This window comes from Gigantopelta aegis, chromosome 6, assembly GCF_016097555.1.
Source record: "Gigantopelta aegis isolate Gae_Host chromosome 6, Gae_host_genome, whole genome shotgun sequence".
NCBI lineage: Eukaryota > Metazoa > Mollusca > Gastropoda > Neomphalida > Peltospiridae > Gigantopelta > Gigantopelta aegis.
In genome coordinates this window covers 25,496,081-25,513,060 of record NC_054704.1, presented here as the reverse complement: position 1 = coordinate 25,513,060, position 16,980 = coordinate 25,496,081, and the positions used below count along the sequence as shown (strand labels likewise).

Below are 16,980 nucleotides of genomic sequence, written 5' to 3'. Positions count from 1 at the left end.
GAATATACAGGCACTGATATTTTAAACAAGAGAATATATTTAATATGTACATTTAATCGTAGAAATATTTTTATTAGTCGAAAACATCTTACAATCCAGCAAACTCAGGAATGTCCCTTTAATATTAAAAACCAGTTAAAACTGATAATTAAGGATTGTCTGTTGTTTCTTTTACGTCCATCAGGGTATGAACAAAAAAAATCATCCGCAAACTGTGTGAATCAGCGAAGCCGTTCTCACATAAGTTTGTAGATGATTTTTTTTGTTCATACCCAGATGAACGTAAAAGAAATAACAGACAATACTTATAATTAAATTTGAATGATACATGCTAATAATAACACTAAAACGTCATACTTTATTTTCAATTATTTTTTATCCATAAACAATAACGCTCATTAAGACAACTTGCCCATATAAAATGACGTGATCACATATGACGTTCCCTGACAACGTAATTTTTACGTTCATCGAAAAATGAACAAACTCCCGTTGCTACGTCTAGACCAATCGGATGACGTTACGTTGTAATGAATGTAACAGAAATTTAATTATTGGGTAATAAAGAGAATAACCAACTTGCTATGAGAAGTTACAAATTATCTGTCCTTAGTGAATGAATGTTGTAAAACCAATACCGTACAACATTCATTCATTTGGGACACCGTCGCAGATAATTATTGTTTTGTAATTCCTCGTAGCTCGTTGGTTATTCACTAAACATTTTATATTGTTGGATACGTGTACTAATTACTTTCAGCAGTGTTTAAGGGGTAAGATCTAGGTCATTCATTACAGTGCTTTCATGCAGTGCACTGAACAAGCTTGTCAGGCCTATTGGGTTGCCCTCCTACCCCCCACCTCCATCACAAACATAGTTAAAGTTTGCTTTGTTTAACCTTCTGAATACTGCAGGCGAGATATCTCGTCGACATATTGTACACTGTATATAGTGCATCCCCCAATTCATATTTCCCACTGTTTTGCACATATGGCACTGGAAATAATAACAGAACTGGGAATACATTAATCAAGACTATGTTGGATCTAGTTTTTAATTTTTCAGTGGAAAATACCTGGGAATTTTGAGTTGAAAAACATTTCAGCAAGTTTTCAGCGAGTATTTTATCGTGGAACTTCGCGGTCATTTGAGGAATCAATAAATTTGATCGTTATAAACTTGGACCCACTCAACATGGTTTTTGTCAAAAATTAATCTAGTAGTCAGAAGGTTAATGACATCACAAGAGCACATTGGTAATTCTGACAGAGAAAACCTACATTTTACCATTAGCAGCAAGGTATCTTTTACATGTACTCTCCCACAAACTGGTGAGCACACACCACAGCAGTTGATATACCAGTAGTTAGGCATTTATTTGTCCGGTGGACTAGTAAAAGATTCTGTTTATTTCTATCACTGCTGAACTAAATGCCCTAACCAGTACCCAAATATTGGTTTTTAAAGGCCATAGTATGTACTGTCCTGTCTGTGAGAATGTACTTAAAAGATGCCTTGCTGCTGATGGAAAAATGTAGCAGGTTTCCTCAGAAGACTGATTTGATATCCAACAGCTTGTGATTAATTAATCAAAGTGCTCCAGTGGCATCATTAAACAAAGGAAAAAAAATCTAAACTTTTTATCCTCATAAAAGATTATTACGCTTTCTCCTTCATTAGTGCCTTCAGCTTACATTTATCAACATGATCACAAGCAATGTCATTCAGAGCCTCCTCATCTTTCACTATAAATTCAAGGGCATCGCCATTTACATTTCGTTCCTGTATTTTCAATATGGTTTTTTCCTGAAAACTCTTCTCTCTCAATAGGTCAATCAGTGCAACATTGGACAAGCCACTCACAACTGCAAAAATAACGTAAACATTTAAAAATCATCAATGAAATAAGAATGGAATTACTTAGCTCACTGTCCTGAGGTACACTCGGTGGCAGGGATAATCGCCCTCATAAACCGTTTTGCAAATAATAAAAAACATTATCGGTAGTATAAAAAAGCTAGCATAATTGGCTAAAAAGAGCTTTTCATTCTGTGCAGCCATAATTAAAATATATAACAAAATATCAATAACTAAGGGGTACATGTATGAGATACGACAACTATATATATTAACTGGTTGAATAAAGTATTGAAACAAATTACATGGATATATTTTCAAACAACTGCCTTTTAAGTATTATTTTACAAGAATTACTTCTTTGCTTCTTATTTCTGATGATGGGAGAGTGGGCGGTTGTAATTTATTTAATTTTATTCTGTGTATTAAAAAGATTCCCTTCTCCTCCCTCTGATAATTTCTGAAACATCTCTCAATACCTGATCTTCTCTCTGGAGACGTGGCTTGTTGTCTATCAGTCGAGTCTCCGCTATCACATGCTACTGATGCTGCCCCAACAATAATCCTTTGTGCTTCTATCTCCTCACAGACCAAGAAATCTTTGGAATCGGAGATGTTTTGAACCACATCACCATGGTGCTCTGTAATAAAAGATTGTATGTTTGATGCATGACATTTTCATTTTAAAAATGTGTAAAATGTTGTATGAAAGAACAGGAGAGGAAAGGAATGTTTTTTAATCTACCTCAGCACTTTTAAACTAATTGTTCGGTGGCTAACATCGGACCAGGGCTAGCTCTGGCACTCGCCAAATTCACCAATTGTGAATTTCAAAAACAATTGACAAATTTTATTTTCATTTGGCGAAATAATCTCATGTAATAATTGATATTATGATACAAAATAACTGGGTTTCTGCAATGTTTGAAGTTTAATAGATAATCTGGTGAAGGTTTCTGTTCACCCAGAGCTAGCTATGCATGTTCCATTTCAACTGTTGGTCTACAGAATGAGAGGAAACACACTACTGCCACACCAGCTACTCCTACTTCTACAGAATGAGAGGAAACACACTACTGCCACACTAGCTACTCCTACTTCTACAGAATGAGAGGAAACACACTACTGCCACACCAGCTACTCCTACTTCTACAGAATGAGAGGAAACACACTACTGTCACACCAGCTACTCCTACTTCTACAGAATGAGAGGAAACACACTACTGCCACACCAGCTACTCCTACTTCTACAGAATGAGGGGAAACACACTACTGCCACACCAGCTACTCCTACTTCTACAGAATGAGAGGAAACACACTACTGCCACACCAGCTACTCCTACTTCTACAGAATGAGAGGAAACACACTACTGCCACACCAGCTACTCCTACTTCTACAGAATGAGAGGAAACACACTACTGCCACACCAGCTACTCCTACTTCTACAGAATGAGAGGAAAACACACTACTGCCACACCAGCTACTCCTACTTCTACAGAATGAGAGGAAACACACTACTGCCACACCAGCTACTCCTACTTCTACAGAATGAGAGGAAACACTCTACTGCCACACCAGCTACTCCTACTTCTACAGAATGAGAGGAAACACACTACTGCCACACTAGCTACTCCTACTTCTACAGAATGAGAGGAAACACACTACTGCCACACCAGCTACTCCTACTTCTACAGAATGAGAGGAAACACACCACTGCCACACTAGCTACTCCTACAGATAGAAAAGCACAACTCAGGAAAGCAATCTTGGTTGAGGCAGACAACATCCAGATCAGCAGAGGATGATCAGGCCTCATGTGGGCTACAATTTCATTTTAAATATCTTAAAATATTTTGTAATAAAATTCTCAACAAGTATTTTGATCAGCACACTGTGCTCATGTGGCGTCAATGTTTGCCAAAGCTTTAGAACACTTCTAATAAACCAGTATCTGTATGTTGGAATTTTTAGTGTGGTTAATAGAGCACTGTATATTTTAACATAGACCATAGTTCAAGATATACTGGGAAATATATCCAGTATGACACATGTGTCATAATGATTTCACGTGCACAACATATGACATCATTTTAGGAAGAGACGTCATAAAATAACACACCTTTCCCAGTCTAAGCTCTGTGTAATCGCTTATCAAAATGACGTCATTTCGTCGTCTCCTAGTTTTGACATGGTTCTTGTTATTTAATAAAATAATACAGATAATGTGGATAATAAAGAAATTATTACACTCGTGTGAATCTTACTGGTTTTGTGAAACTCGTGTCAGGATTCATGTACTATCCTCACTCTCGCTCGGGCAATACAAGAATTCTGACACTCGTTTCGTAAAAGCACGACACAAGACTGTGTAATAATAATAATATCTCTCTCTCTCTCTCTCTCTCTCTCTCTCTCTCTCTCTCTCTCTCTCTCTCTCTCTCTCTCTCTCTCTCTCTCTCTCTCTCTCTATATATATATATATATATATATATATAAATATATATAAACATTTTATACAAGTTTTTAAATAAGAAAGAGAATACTTTGCATATTCTTTCATAGGGGCTTTTAGATTTTTGTAATAATTCCAAAACCAAGTGTAATTTCCACATACCGGTGTAAGCTACAAGAGAACAGACCATGCACTTTAATGTGTTTTACTTAATTTATTTAACCCTCATATTTAGCTGGACAAATCTTGATAGATAGATAACAATTTAACGTGCCCATATACCACTAGGGTTTCGAACACGCCCATCGGTAAGATAAAATCCGTGGCCTGACTTGGGATTCGGGGACAAATCTTGAACAAGTTGCTACTGGTCTCATAAACTCATTAAGTAGCTTTCTGTAATATTAATTATGAAATGTATTTGCCAAACTCAACTTCAAACTTATAGTTACATGTATTTGTCAAATAAACAAAGCGAAAGATCGACAATGCCCCCTTTATTTTGTTTTAAATTCATTCATGCTAAATGCATACCTGTAATCTGATCTCCTTGGAAAGTCGTAGTTTCCTTGATTTCATTTCTCACCTTGCCCCCTTTTGCAGATCCTAAAACAGGCATATAAAAGAAACTAATAATATGAAAATACTCATCCATTTTATAAAAACATTTTCACCCAAACAGGCAATATAAAACTGGAACCTTGCACTATTTCCCAAATTGACCCAATCATTAACAAAACTTAACTTTGGGACTTTTTGTATGTGATACACAACATTCATTCGAATGCATTTCACAACCAAAACTTTCTGTTGCAATGTTGAGGTTATGTCAAATTTTTCCATAAAATGACTGGACTACTAATCACTAACAAAATCTTACAACCTCTAACAAGCAGGAGAAGACCCTTAGCAGTGACAGATCTAGGGGGGCTGGGGGGCATTGGGGTTTGATCTCCCTTGAGACAAAAAATGATCCCTTTTTACCTACCAGTTATTTTTTATTAAAGTACTGACATTTTCAATTTTGTATTTAAACATAAGAGTTTTCATATCCCTCGCTCTGGATTCGCCCCTGATTTAACATCGCACTGCACTATAGAATTATCTTTATAACATATAATATAATATAATATAATATAATTATAAAAAAATGATTTATAATTTTTTTCTGGTGTTTCCCATAAAAGGCTATACACCCCCACACTCACCCCCCAAAAAGTAAGGTGTTCCCCGTGTCCAAAACTTTGGGACTTTTTGTATGTGATACACAACATTCATTCGAATGCATTGTACAACAAAAACTTTCTGTTGCATTTTGTTGAGGTTATGTCAAATTTTTCCATAAAATGACTGGACTACCAATCACTAACAAAATCTTACAACCTCTAACAAGCAGGAGAAGATCCTTAGCAGTGACAGATCTGGGAGGTGGGACACTGGGGCTTGATCTCCCTTGAGACAAAAACTTATCCCTTTTTACCTACCAGTTATTTTTATTAAAGTACTGACATTTTCAATTTTGTATTTAAATATAAGAGTTTTCATATCTCACATAAATGCCAAGATGCTTTACATTATCTGATGGATCTCAGGCATTCCTTCTTAGAATTCTGAACTCATCCCCATTCCCATGCCGAAATCCTAAATCCATCCTTTTTCCCCTGCGCGTGCTGTAACCTCACCATGGTGCAGGGGTGTAACATTCTCTTTGAGAATGGCCAATACAGCACAAATTGAAATTTTGAGTAAAACTCAGTATCTATCCGTGATATTTGTATTTTTGCACAGTTCTTTACACTGTTTTTATTTAAATCGTGAATTTTTATATTGATGTTGATCATCACCTTATTTGTTTGCATTACCATAGTTTGACACCCAATAGCGGATGTTGTTAAACATTCATTCATTCATTCCATCCTTTCTTGACAGGTCTGTAATATTAAGAATATCTTCAAATGAAGTATGTATATTAATATTGAAATGGAAATGAATACTTGTTGGATGACAACTCAGCACATTGCTACAGTGTATCCTCGATTTATTACCCCCCCCCCCCCCCCCCGATTTAACGCCAAGCCCGCTTCAAGTACTGTTTGTATATCTGTTTAATTCCCTCAATATACTGCCACCCTCGCCATCCGCCATAAGCCAAAGTCCTTTTTGAACCGAACTCCATTTAGTCATTATTATCCCCTCTATAATACCACCAACAGTGTGGTCAGAAGTTAATCGTAGTACTGGAATTAACCTGTTGATTGGTAAAATCTAATACCGATGACCACCGGTAGTATACAGTAAATGTGCTTTGTGTTATTGAGTGGCAATTAGCAACAAACGCTTTGGGTAGCCGCAATATTCATGCCCAATTAGCACTCACGGGACAGGAACAAACGACAGATAGGTGCATTCTTCGTTATTTCATTCATGTATTAATCATTCCCAGTCTGGAGCTCAACGCGGTGTTTGACGTGTTTGTTTCACTTGTGCATACTGCACATGCTTTCATGTGCTCGACTTGGGAATCCTGCATTGTTTTGTTTTTGTTAGCAAAATGGAGTTTTCTACTGGGATGTATTGGAACTGATTGAACGCTGGAACCCTTCTCGTTTCGACAGCCTGCACCACTAGGTTGGATTCGTTTTTAGCGAGATTCCTCCTGCTGACTATGTCAACTTGTTTTTCCATGACTCGTATGACAGCCATTCTGCAGAATGCCACGGTTGTTCGCGTTTAGTCTCTACATGTCCGAACCTGTCCTAGCAGCACTGGAAGATTGACCACCCCACTCTAACAAGAAATAGGAAGCGGGGTCGGCCCCTACTACTCTTTTCTAGACTTTACTTTGTTTTATATTGATACCATCTCGTATTCTTCGGAGTCGGGCCCGTCCACACCACTATACCAACCCATGACAACTGAACTATACCCTAGTCTGATACTCTCTCTCATTCAGACGGATCCAGCTTCTCAAGATCTGTATTTCAGCACAGCACTACACCTTCAACGTCTACTGACTATCAATCTAGGAGTTTTCTTGACGGGATGGAACCCATCTTGTCCTTACAAGCTGTGCAACCTAACGGCCTTAACGAGGCCACTCACGTGGACATATAGATCAGACTTTAAACTTTTAGACCTTCGTTCAAAATTTTATGTTGAAATTACTTTCTTTTTTTTAATATTATTAAATAGTCCGATCCTCTCTTCTTTCTCTTATTTATTTTTGGACTGTCCTTCTAAAATGCTCCAAATTATATAAATATTCGGCCGAGCAGTCAATTCTTTTTATTTTTGGCTTGTAACTTTTTATTAAATTAAAAAAGAATTCTATTAACTTTTTTACTAATTGCTATTTTAAAAATTCTGCCCATTTTCAACTCTGGTTCATATTTTTATTTAATTTTATTTTTGTTACTGCCTGTAGTAACTTCAAACAAAATATGTTTGGTATATACTACTCAAAAGAATTTAAGGGTCAGACGATATTTTCGACATTATTTTCTGTATGTCAATTATATTAGCTAGACCATAATGTCACGCATGGTATTGTTCCATTTTGACGAAAGTGGGTCTAAGCAACCCATAAATGAATTAAAATCCACTGTCATTGACACTGTCGACTAGTTCTAATGGCGAAAACATGCTTACATTTGCATGTAAATTAGGGCGAAAGCGAAAGGTCTGCTAAATGACCATAACTTGCTTTTTCACAAAGCGCGTCATTTGCACGCTTTGCACGTGTATTCCATGTTCCCAATGCTGAATTTCCGTATAATTGGAGCTTGCGTTTGTGTACGGTGCACACTCCAAATTCGACAATGGTACGACTTCAACTGACTATCGAAGATCGAGGAAGGGCTATTGCTTGGCTTCAGGATGGCAATACACAAAGAAATGTTGCTCTGAGACTTGGTGTCAGTCAGTGTCTTTGGCCGACTGTGGCAACGGTACCAAGCAACAAATTCTGTTCGAAATCGTCCACGTTCGGGAAGACCCCGAAGCACTACAAATAGAGAAGACCGCTACATCACCAATATGGCTCTACGTCAACGCACAACCACTGCACGCCGATTACATGACAATCTGCGGACTGCGACTGGAACTCGAGTGTCTGATCAAACCATACGCAATCGTCTGAGAGCCAATAATCTACGCTGCCGTCGCCAGGCTGTTCGACCACCACTCCTACAACGTCACAGAACGGCCAGACGTCACTGGTGCACGCTTCATCTGCGGTGGCAACGTGTTCAGTGGGGTCGAGTGATGTTCACTGATGAGTCCAGGTTTAGTCTCCAGTTCAACGACGGTCGGGTTCGTGTCTACAGACGTCCTGGGGAGCGCTTCGCTGACGTTAACGTTAGACAATGTCACCGGTTCGGTGGTGGCAGCGTCATGGTGTGGGGCGGCATCTCTATCCACCACAGGACCCCCCTCTATGTGGTGGATGGCAATCTGAATGGAAACCGCTATCTGAATGAGATTATCCGGCCGTTGGTTCTCCCAGGCCTTCAGCAGATTGGCGGCGGGGCAGTTCTGCAGGATGACAATGCCAGACCCCACCGCGCCAGGGTGGTAACGGACTTTCTCAGACAAGGTATCGCCAGGATGGATTGGCCAGCATATTCGCCTGACTTGGCCCCAATAGAGGACGCCTGGGACGAATTAGGCAGGAGAGTTCGGGAAAACCATGCCCCTCCGGCCAACCTTCATGATCTGGGTCAACTTCTTATGGCAGAGTGGCAGGCCATTCCCCAAGAGTTATTCAGACGTCTGATCAACAGCATGAGGTAACGATGTGTCGAGTGTATTCGCGCCAGGGTTGGATTCACACACTATTAAACGAATGTTCTAATGTGTAAAATCCATGTTTGACAACCTTCAACTTTGACAGCATGTCATGTGACTTTCTTGTATACAGTGATGTTTATTTGTGTTTTTTTGTAAATATGGAACAATAAATAAAAAATTTGGTGTAGTTTACATCATCAATCTAATACACTCTGAAACTTATTTGGTTATAAATTTTTGACCCTTAAATTCTTTTGAGTAGTATATTAAACCCAAGGCACACCACTAACTCGATATAATGCCAAAATTGCATTGGTATATTAGTTGGCGTTAAATCGAGGTTATAGGGTACTGTATTTTAGTGTCTAACATAAAATTTACGAGAAAGAGAGTTTGAAGCTTTTGTTTTGTTTAACGACACTACTAGAGAACACTGATTTATTAATCATTGTCAAACATTTGGTAATTTGGATACATAATACCAAGCGATCTTTTATTTATATACATATGCACCAGGTCTCAGACAGGATAGTGCATACCACAACCTTCGATATACCAGTTGTGGTGCACTGGCTGAAAAGAGAAATAGCCCAATGGTCCCACTGAAAAAAGATTGATCCCAGATTGCTCACACATCTGGTGAGCATTTACACTGAGCCACGTTCCACCTGAGAGAGAGAGAGAGAGAGAGAGAGAGAGAGAGGAGAGAGAGAGAGAGAGAGAGAGAGAGAGAGAGAGAGAGAGAGAGAGAGAGAGAGAGACAGGCAGATAGACCGACAGACAGACAGAGAGAGAAAGAGAGAGAGAGAGAGAGAGACAGACAGAGAGAGACAGACAGACAGACGAGAGAGAGAGACAGAGAGAGAGAAATCTGCTACCACATAGGCTGCTCCTATCAATAAAACAGAAAGTGATCTAATATATATATATATATATATATATATATATATATACTGAACAAAAAAAAAAACTTCCGATTTGTACATATAGTATTTGTTGTGTTAAAGAATTCATTGTGTAATGAAATTATATAGGTAGTATTAGCCTTGAGCTGTATTATCAGGATTCATGAATTTTATCGTTAATCGTCGACAACGTGAAATTCAATTTGCATGTGCATGCATGGTTCGACATGTCCCGTGTAGTATTCGGTCAATTTGTTTTTCTTGTCTTACTGACAATGTTGTCAAGTGAACGAAAACGCTTCAAAATATGTAAAAAAAATAACGTTTTTTACATTGTAGCATTTTTAGTATGCCAAGAATACCCAATAATTTACGAGATTGGCATGCTTGATGCTGGCATGTCAACAGAAGACGTTGCAAGGCATGTTGGGAGTTCTAGTCGAGCGATATGAAATCTTCGCGTAAGATTTCGAACGACAGGAAGCACCAACGACTTGCCACATCGTGGACGTCCGTGTGTTACAACGTGTGATCAAGACCGCTATATCATGAACACGCATTTGCGCAATCAATTCCAAACTGCCACTGCTACTGCTGCTAACACACCTGGGCTTCATAATAACCGAATCAGTGGACAAACTGTTCGTAATCGTCTGTGGGAGAACGGTTTACATGCACGACGTCCTTACGTCGGATGCGTTTTAACGTAACATCGTCTAAATCGTCTTAATTGGGCACGTGTACACACTCGTTGGATACGGCGACGCTGGAATACCGTTCTTTTTTTGGATGAATCCAGATTTTCTTTACAAAGTGGTGATGGCAGGGTGCGAGTCTACCGTAGGAGAAATGAACGCTATGCTGACTGTTGTGTTCTTGAACGAGATCGTTTCGGGGGTGGGGGTTGTGTCGTGGTCTGGGCAGCCATTGCCCATGATTATCGTTCACCACTAGTCGTCATTGATGGCAATTTGAATACTCAATGTTACCGTGATGACATTCTCACTCATCACGTCATTCCTCTGTTCCATAACAACGCCAACATCTCGATTTTTCAGCATGATAATGCCACCTCTCATACAGCTAGAGACACTGTAAATTTTCTTAGGACAAATAACATTGATTTTATTGATGACTGGCCCACTAAAAGTCCTGATCTCAACCCCATCGAGCATGTCTGGGATAGTCTGGACAGACTATTGAGGCGTCATCCCAACCAACCCGCTAACGTCAACGAGCTTCGTCAAGCGCTCATTCAGGAATGGAACAATATTCCACAGGCAGAAATAAACACTTTAGTCAATTCTATGCACCTGCGATGCACTGCAGTGGTCAGTTAGCGGAAGTTTCTTATTTTGTTCAGTATATATATATATATATATATATATATATATATATATATATATATATATATATATATATATATACAGTGAACTAAACTGGAATCACTTCGTACCGTCGAAATAGTCCGGTTTACATAGAGGAAGGACCGGTTTAGACAGAGTTCATCCAGAGTTATCAACAACTCGTGATCAACAATGACATTTGAACCCATGGATGGTTGGGAAACACAGTCATACAAGCCAGTCTTGCAATTGATTATTTCACAGGCATAAAAAATGTACTTAAATGGACATTCCTGAGTTTGCTGCAATTTTTAAGATGTTATCGACTAACAGAAACTTTTTAACGATTGTAATTACATATCAAATATATTTTTCTGCATAAAGTATCAGTGGCTGCATATTAAACGTGTTTCTGGTCATTCTAATATTTGTACTAGGTTAAATTTCATTTTATTTCCTAAAACATTATTTATTCGTACGTACGAAATTATTTGAATACAAACTCCAGATCTAACGGCCAACCACAATAAGAGTAAACTTCACACAGTGTGATTACATTTTGTATTTGATCTTGCGCCGGCGTTCTGATTACTTGGCAATTGACGATCATTATTCAACTAATTAAGCAGCCCGTCGTTCATATATATACAGTCGAACCTGTCTATGGCGGCCACTCGTGGGACATGACAAAAGTGGCCGCCATAGAGAGGTGGCCGCCGTATGCAGGTCATATATAAGTCCGAATTTTTAAAAACAATTACACGTATGTTGCAATAGAACTATTAAGGAGCCATATACATGTGCAAAAACGTAATTAAAAAGAAGACAAAAAATTATCATCTATATGAAATTTTATTAAGTGAAAAAGAGAATATTTAACAAACAACAGAATAATGGAGCACTGCTCTGCGCATTAAAGTCACTGATTATCCTTTAATGTTCACTTGCTAAAGAAGTCACGTATCTTGCTTTGTTTGCACGTATTTTCAACTCGCATGTTTGACACACTTTCCTGAAGTTCCATCACAGAAGTTACAGTATCACATTTACCGTGGAAGAGTCCAAATTCTTTTAACTTTCGAACATATTGTTCGGCCTCTGAGAGAGAACACACGGTGGTAGTATCCACACTGGTTGTTATCATAATCTGCCAACACCTCCGCTTTTCTCTTTAAAATGCCATCAATCTGAGTTCTACCCACCCCGAAATGTTCAGCAATTTTTCTAGCACTCAATTTGTCTTTCTCTGATTTTTTAATGACCTCTACTCTCTGTTCCAACGTTAACGCGATCGGCTTACTGGGTTTAGGTGGCATTTTGAAAATAAATATCAGAAATAAACTGCAGCAGTATTTAATTCCTTCTAGAGTTGACACGTTTAACTCCAGTTGTTTAGGCTAGATACCTTCTTATCAACTGCGTTTAATGACCACCGCCGATGACTAGTACATCGCACCGTTAATCCAGATTAAAAACACTTGTTAATTAACGAACACAGCTAAGCGACCGACGACCTTTAAAGGACTGCTGTTTATCAAGCCAATTGGTTATATCAACAAAAACATCTTATGTTTCTTTTTACGATTGCCGACATTTCTTTATAACTTGCACTAAAAAACAATTGTGGCCGCGATAGCAGGTTCATTTTCGCTTTTTTATGACAAAAGTGTGGCCGCTGGCCGCGTTGAGCAGGTGGTTGCCATATAGAGGTAAAATATATAGTAAAATTCATTGGGGGCACATTCCCATAGACAGGACAGTACATACCATAGCCTTTGTTATACCAGTTATGGGGTACAGCTAGGTTGAATTAAAACTAAATACCTGGATGATCAGTCTTAATAGCTGAGCCACAAATATCTCCACCAGCTATAACTGATCCAGTCACCCCAACAACATTGATTCCTCTCTGTCCTGAAAAACAGGCAAACCTTTTGAAGCAACCATCTTTGTTAAGAAGCCACCTGTCTTGTAAAGTCAATATACCAATTTATCATCCATTAAAGGCTTTTGTAGGAGATACTGCTGGCACTATAATTTTTTTAATCTTCTGCGATATTCTCCTAGGAGATATCGCTTCTTTTGTTACGTAACTGCAATGTCACACCACTGTCATTCTGCTGCCAAATATAGTAACATTGAACCTCCATTACTGACATTGCTTACAATTGTCGCAAATGAAAACAATTATAACGGATTATAAAAAGAATACTCGCTGATAAAAGTATAAAAATCCTCGGCAAGCCTCAGATTTCATACTTTTATCAACTTGTGTTGATAAATTATGATATCACAAGACACTCGGAGAGTATCTATATCTAAATCATCTAGAGACTGTTGATCACATGGGGGTGGGGGTGGGAGGCAATTTGGTTTTGTTTACTGAACAAGCAACGGCGAAATGATCACAACTGCTCCTGTCCACACTCACTTGAAAAATATTAGCAGAGTGGCATATTGATCGCCTTGTAATATACGAATTTAATCAATTTTATTTAAAACCTCATGTGATTGTTCAACTAGCACCATTTGAGGAGACTGTTAAAAATGTTTTGCCAAGTTTCAGATAGATGGATCTACAGATGGAATGGAATGGAAGGACATCCAGATTTGACCAAAGCCATTTCTCCAAACTTCTACTTGTGGCAAAATGGATCACAGATGTAGCCAAAATTTTATATTGGGGTGTGTGGGTGTATGTGTGGGTGTCAGAGAAGAGATCAACTGGTCCTCTAAGTTAGATTTTGGCAAGCCATTTAAAATATTATTATATTGAGAATTGATATTTAGTTCTTTTGTAGTACTGGTTTTAAAAAAATTTACATTCTAAAAATCACTCTCCTTGATCTAGTCTCAGGGGAGTGAAGGGGAGCAGCAGTGATAGCTCCCCTTAAATGACGAGGTCTGGGCACTCACATTGGTATACAAGCTGTTTTATGGGGCAAATATAAAATGTGGTGGTAAAAAAAAGAGGTGTGATTTGACTACACTAGTGAAATGGATAAAAGCTACAAAACTGATCAGTGAATTGCCACCTTTATACATTTATCACTGCAACACAGAAATGTACCAAACAATTCAATCAGTGGATAACTATGTTGTATTTGACCATTTGCGGACATTCATGGTGGTTTTACTGTCGCAAATTGAGTTTTACCAGTGACTCAGACCAGAGATGGTAAAACAGACATTTGCAACTGTAAAACCACCATGAACGTCTGCAAATGGTCAAATACAACATAGTTATCCCCATTCTAATCAATAAATGCATTTTCTTTTCGAAAATTGTTTATTGTTTTACTAATGACAATACCAGCCATTATTACTGATTTAATTTATTGCTAATACATATCACGACAACTGGTGCTCGATAACGATGATTCATAATTCAGCACAGTTATCATTACTTACTTCTGCATTCCTGTCAACGGCACACACATGTTTATAAACAGTATTTACGTCATACAATTTAGATTAGCACACATTTTGCTTTAGAAGAAGATTCAACACTGGTATTTTGAAATTAAGTGCATCCAACTAAACAGCGAGAAGTACCGTATGAATATGTATATAGGCTCTTGGGGAATCCCCCCAAATTCTGACAGGTGCATGCTTGTTATACTGCCGCAAATAGATTTGATTAGCCAATCAAATTTTGCGTTATATGCAGAGTGAATTGAATTTACTGCCAAAAACCAAACAATCTGGCACTGGCAAATAGAGATAAGAAAAAACAGCAAAATGATAAAGGGCATGCAAAATGGTATGTTTGTATGTATAGCTGAAATCTCATAGACCAAAACATCTGCATGTGTCCCTTTGGGTGGGAGAGAGGTGGGGAGATGGGGGTGGGGTCGATGCTAGCTTTAAAGTAATATTTTTTAGAATGCATCGAGATGATCAAGCCTCCAGAACCTTGCAGGGAACCCTTTAAAAATACAGAATATTGATTACAATTACTATTTAATGTTTTAGAATTGTGTTGTTATCTCTGAAACGGAGCGAGATGTCACCCAGTGGTAAAGCACTCACTTGATGTACAGTCAGTTTGGGGTCGATCCCCATCTAGTTCCAGCCAGTTCACCACAACTGGTATATCAAATGCTGTGGTATGTGATCCTGCCTGTGGGATGGTGCATATAAAAGATCCTCTGCTATTAATGGAAAAATGTGGCTGGTTTTCTCTCTAAGATGATTAGTAAATCAATGTGTTCTAGTGGTGTCGTTAAACAAAACAAACGTTCACTTTATCCATAGCAAGTCACAGCATAATACTGAACAAAATGTCCTTCCCAATGTTTAGCTGATCATACGTGTACAGGCTCCCATCTTTGTAGGGTGGCATGCAGGCTGGTTTTCTCTCTAAGATGATTAGTAAATCAATGTGTTCTAGTGGTGTCGTTAAACAAAACAAACGTTCACTTTATCCATAGCAAGTCACAGCATAATACTGAACAAAATGTCCTTCCCAATGTTTAGCTGATCATACGTGTACAGGCTCCCATCTTTGTAGGGTGGCATGCAGGCTGGTTTTCTCTCTAAGATGATTAGTAAATCAATGTGTTCTAGTGGTGTCGTTAAACAAAACAAACGTTCACTTTATCCATAGCAAGTCACAGCATAATACTGAACAAAATGTCCTTCCCAATGTTTAGCTGATCATACGTGTACAGGCTCCCATCTTTGTAGGGTGGCATGCAGGCTGGTTTTCTCTCTAAAATGATTAGTAAATCAATGTGTTCTAGTGGTGTCGTTAAACAAAACAAACGTTCACTTTATCCATAGCAAGTCACAGCATAATACTGAACAAAATGTCCTTCCCAATGTTTAGCTGATCATACGTGTACAGGCTCCCATCTTTGTAGGGTGGCATGCAGGCTGGTTTTCTCTCTAAGATGATTAGTAAATCAATGTGTTCTAGTGGTGTTGTTAAACAAAACAAACGTTCACTTTATCCATAGCAAGTCACAGCATAATACTGAACAAAATGTCCTTCCCAATGTTTAGCTGATCATACGTGTACAGGCTCCCATCTTTGTAGGGTGGCATGCAGGCTGGTTTTCTCTCTAAGATGATTAGTAAATCAATGTGTTCTAGTGGTGTTGTTAAACAAAACAAACGTTCACTTTATCCATAGCAAGTCACAGCATAATACTGAACAAAATGTCCTTCCCAATGTTTAGCTGATCATACGTGTACAGGCTCCCATCTTTGTAGGGTGGCATGCAGGCTGGTTTTCTCTCTAAGATGATTAGTAAATCAATGTGTTCTAGTGGTGTCGTTAAACAAAACAAACGTTCACTTTATCCATAGCAAGTCACAGCATAATACTGAACAAAATGTCCTTCCCAATGTTTAGCTGATCATACGTGTACAGGCTCCCATCTTTGTAGGGTGGCATGCAGGCTGGTTTTTGCCCGAATTAATCGAAAATACCTCAATCAGTATAACAACATTCATTCATATTAGCATTACTGCCAAACAGCTACATTTTTTTAAATATATGGTTGCAAATGAATCATAATGGATTTTCACATGGATTACAAATAAATGTACGTTTGCGGCTTGAATGATGCAAATACATGTTAAAAAGGTCTAAGGTTAGGATGTCTTGCCCTAATATCTCTATC

The 16,980-nt window shown here is 38.3% G+C and overlaps 1 protein-coding gene across 1 annotated transcript in view; it reads right to left on the bottom strand.

Moving 5' to 3' along the window:
* Positions 1-493: 493 nt before the first annotated feature.
* The window catches only part of LOC121375663, a 32,704-nt gene continuing 16,217 nt past the window's right edge, over positions 494-16,980 (bottom strand). Inside the window, exons 7-9 of the mRNA XM_041503225.1 lie at positions 4,846-4,917; positions 2,338-2,499; positions 494-1,866 (exon numbers count right to left, since the gene is read on the bottom strand). Coding sequence (XP_041359159.1) covers positions 1,661-1,866; positions 2,338-2,499; positions 4,846-4,917 — 440 coding nt within the window. The 3' untranslated portion in view covers positions 494-1,660. The remainder of the gene's footprint in view (positions 1,867-2,337; positions 2,500-4,845; positions 4,918-16,980) is intronic.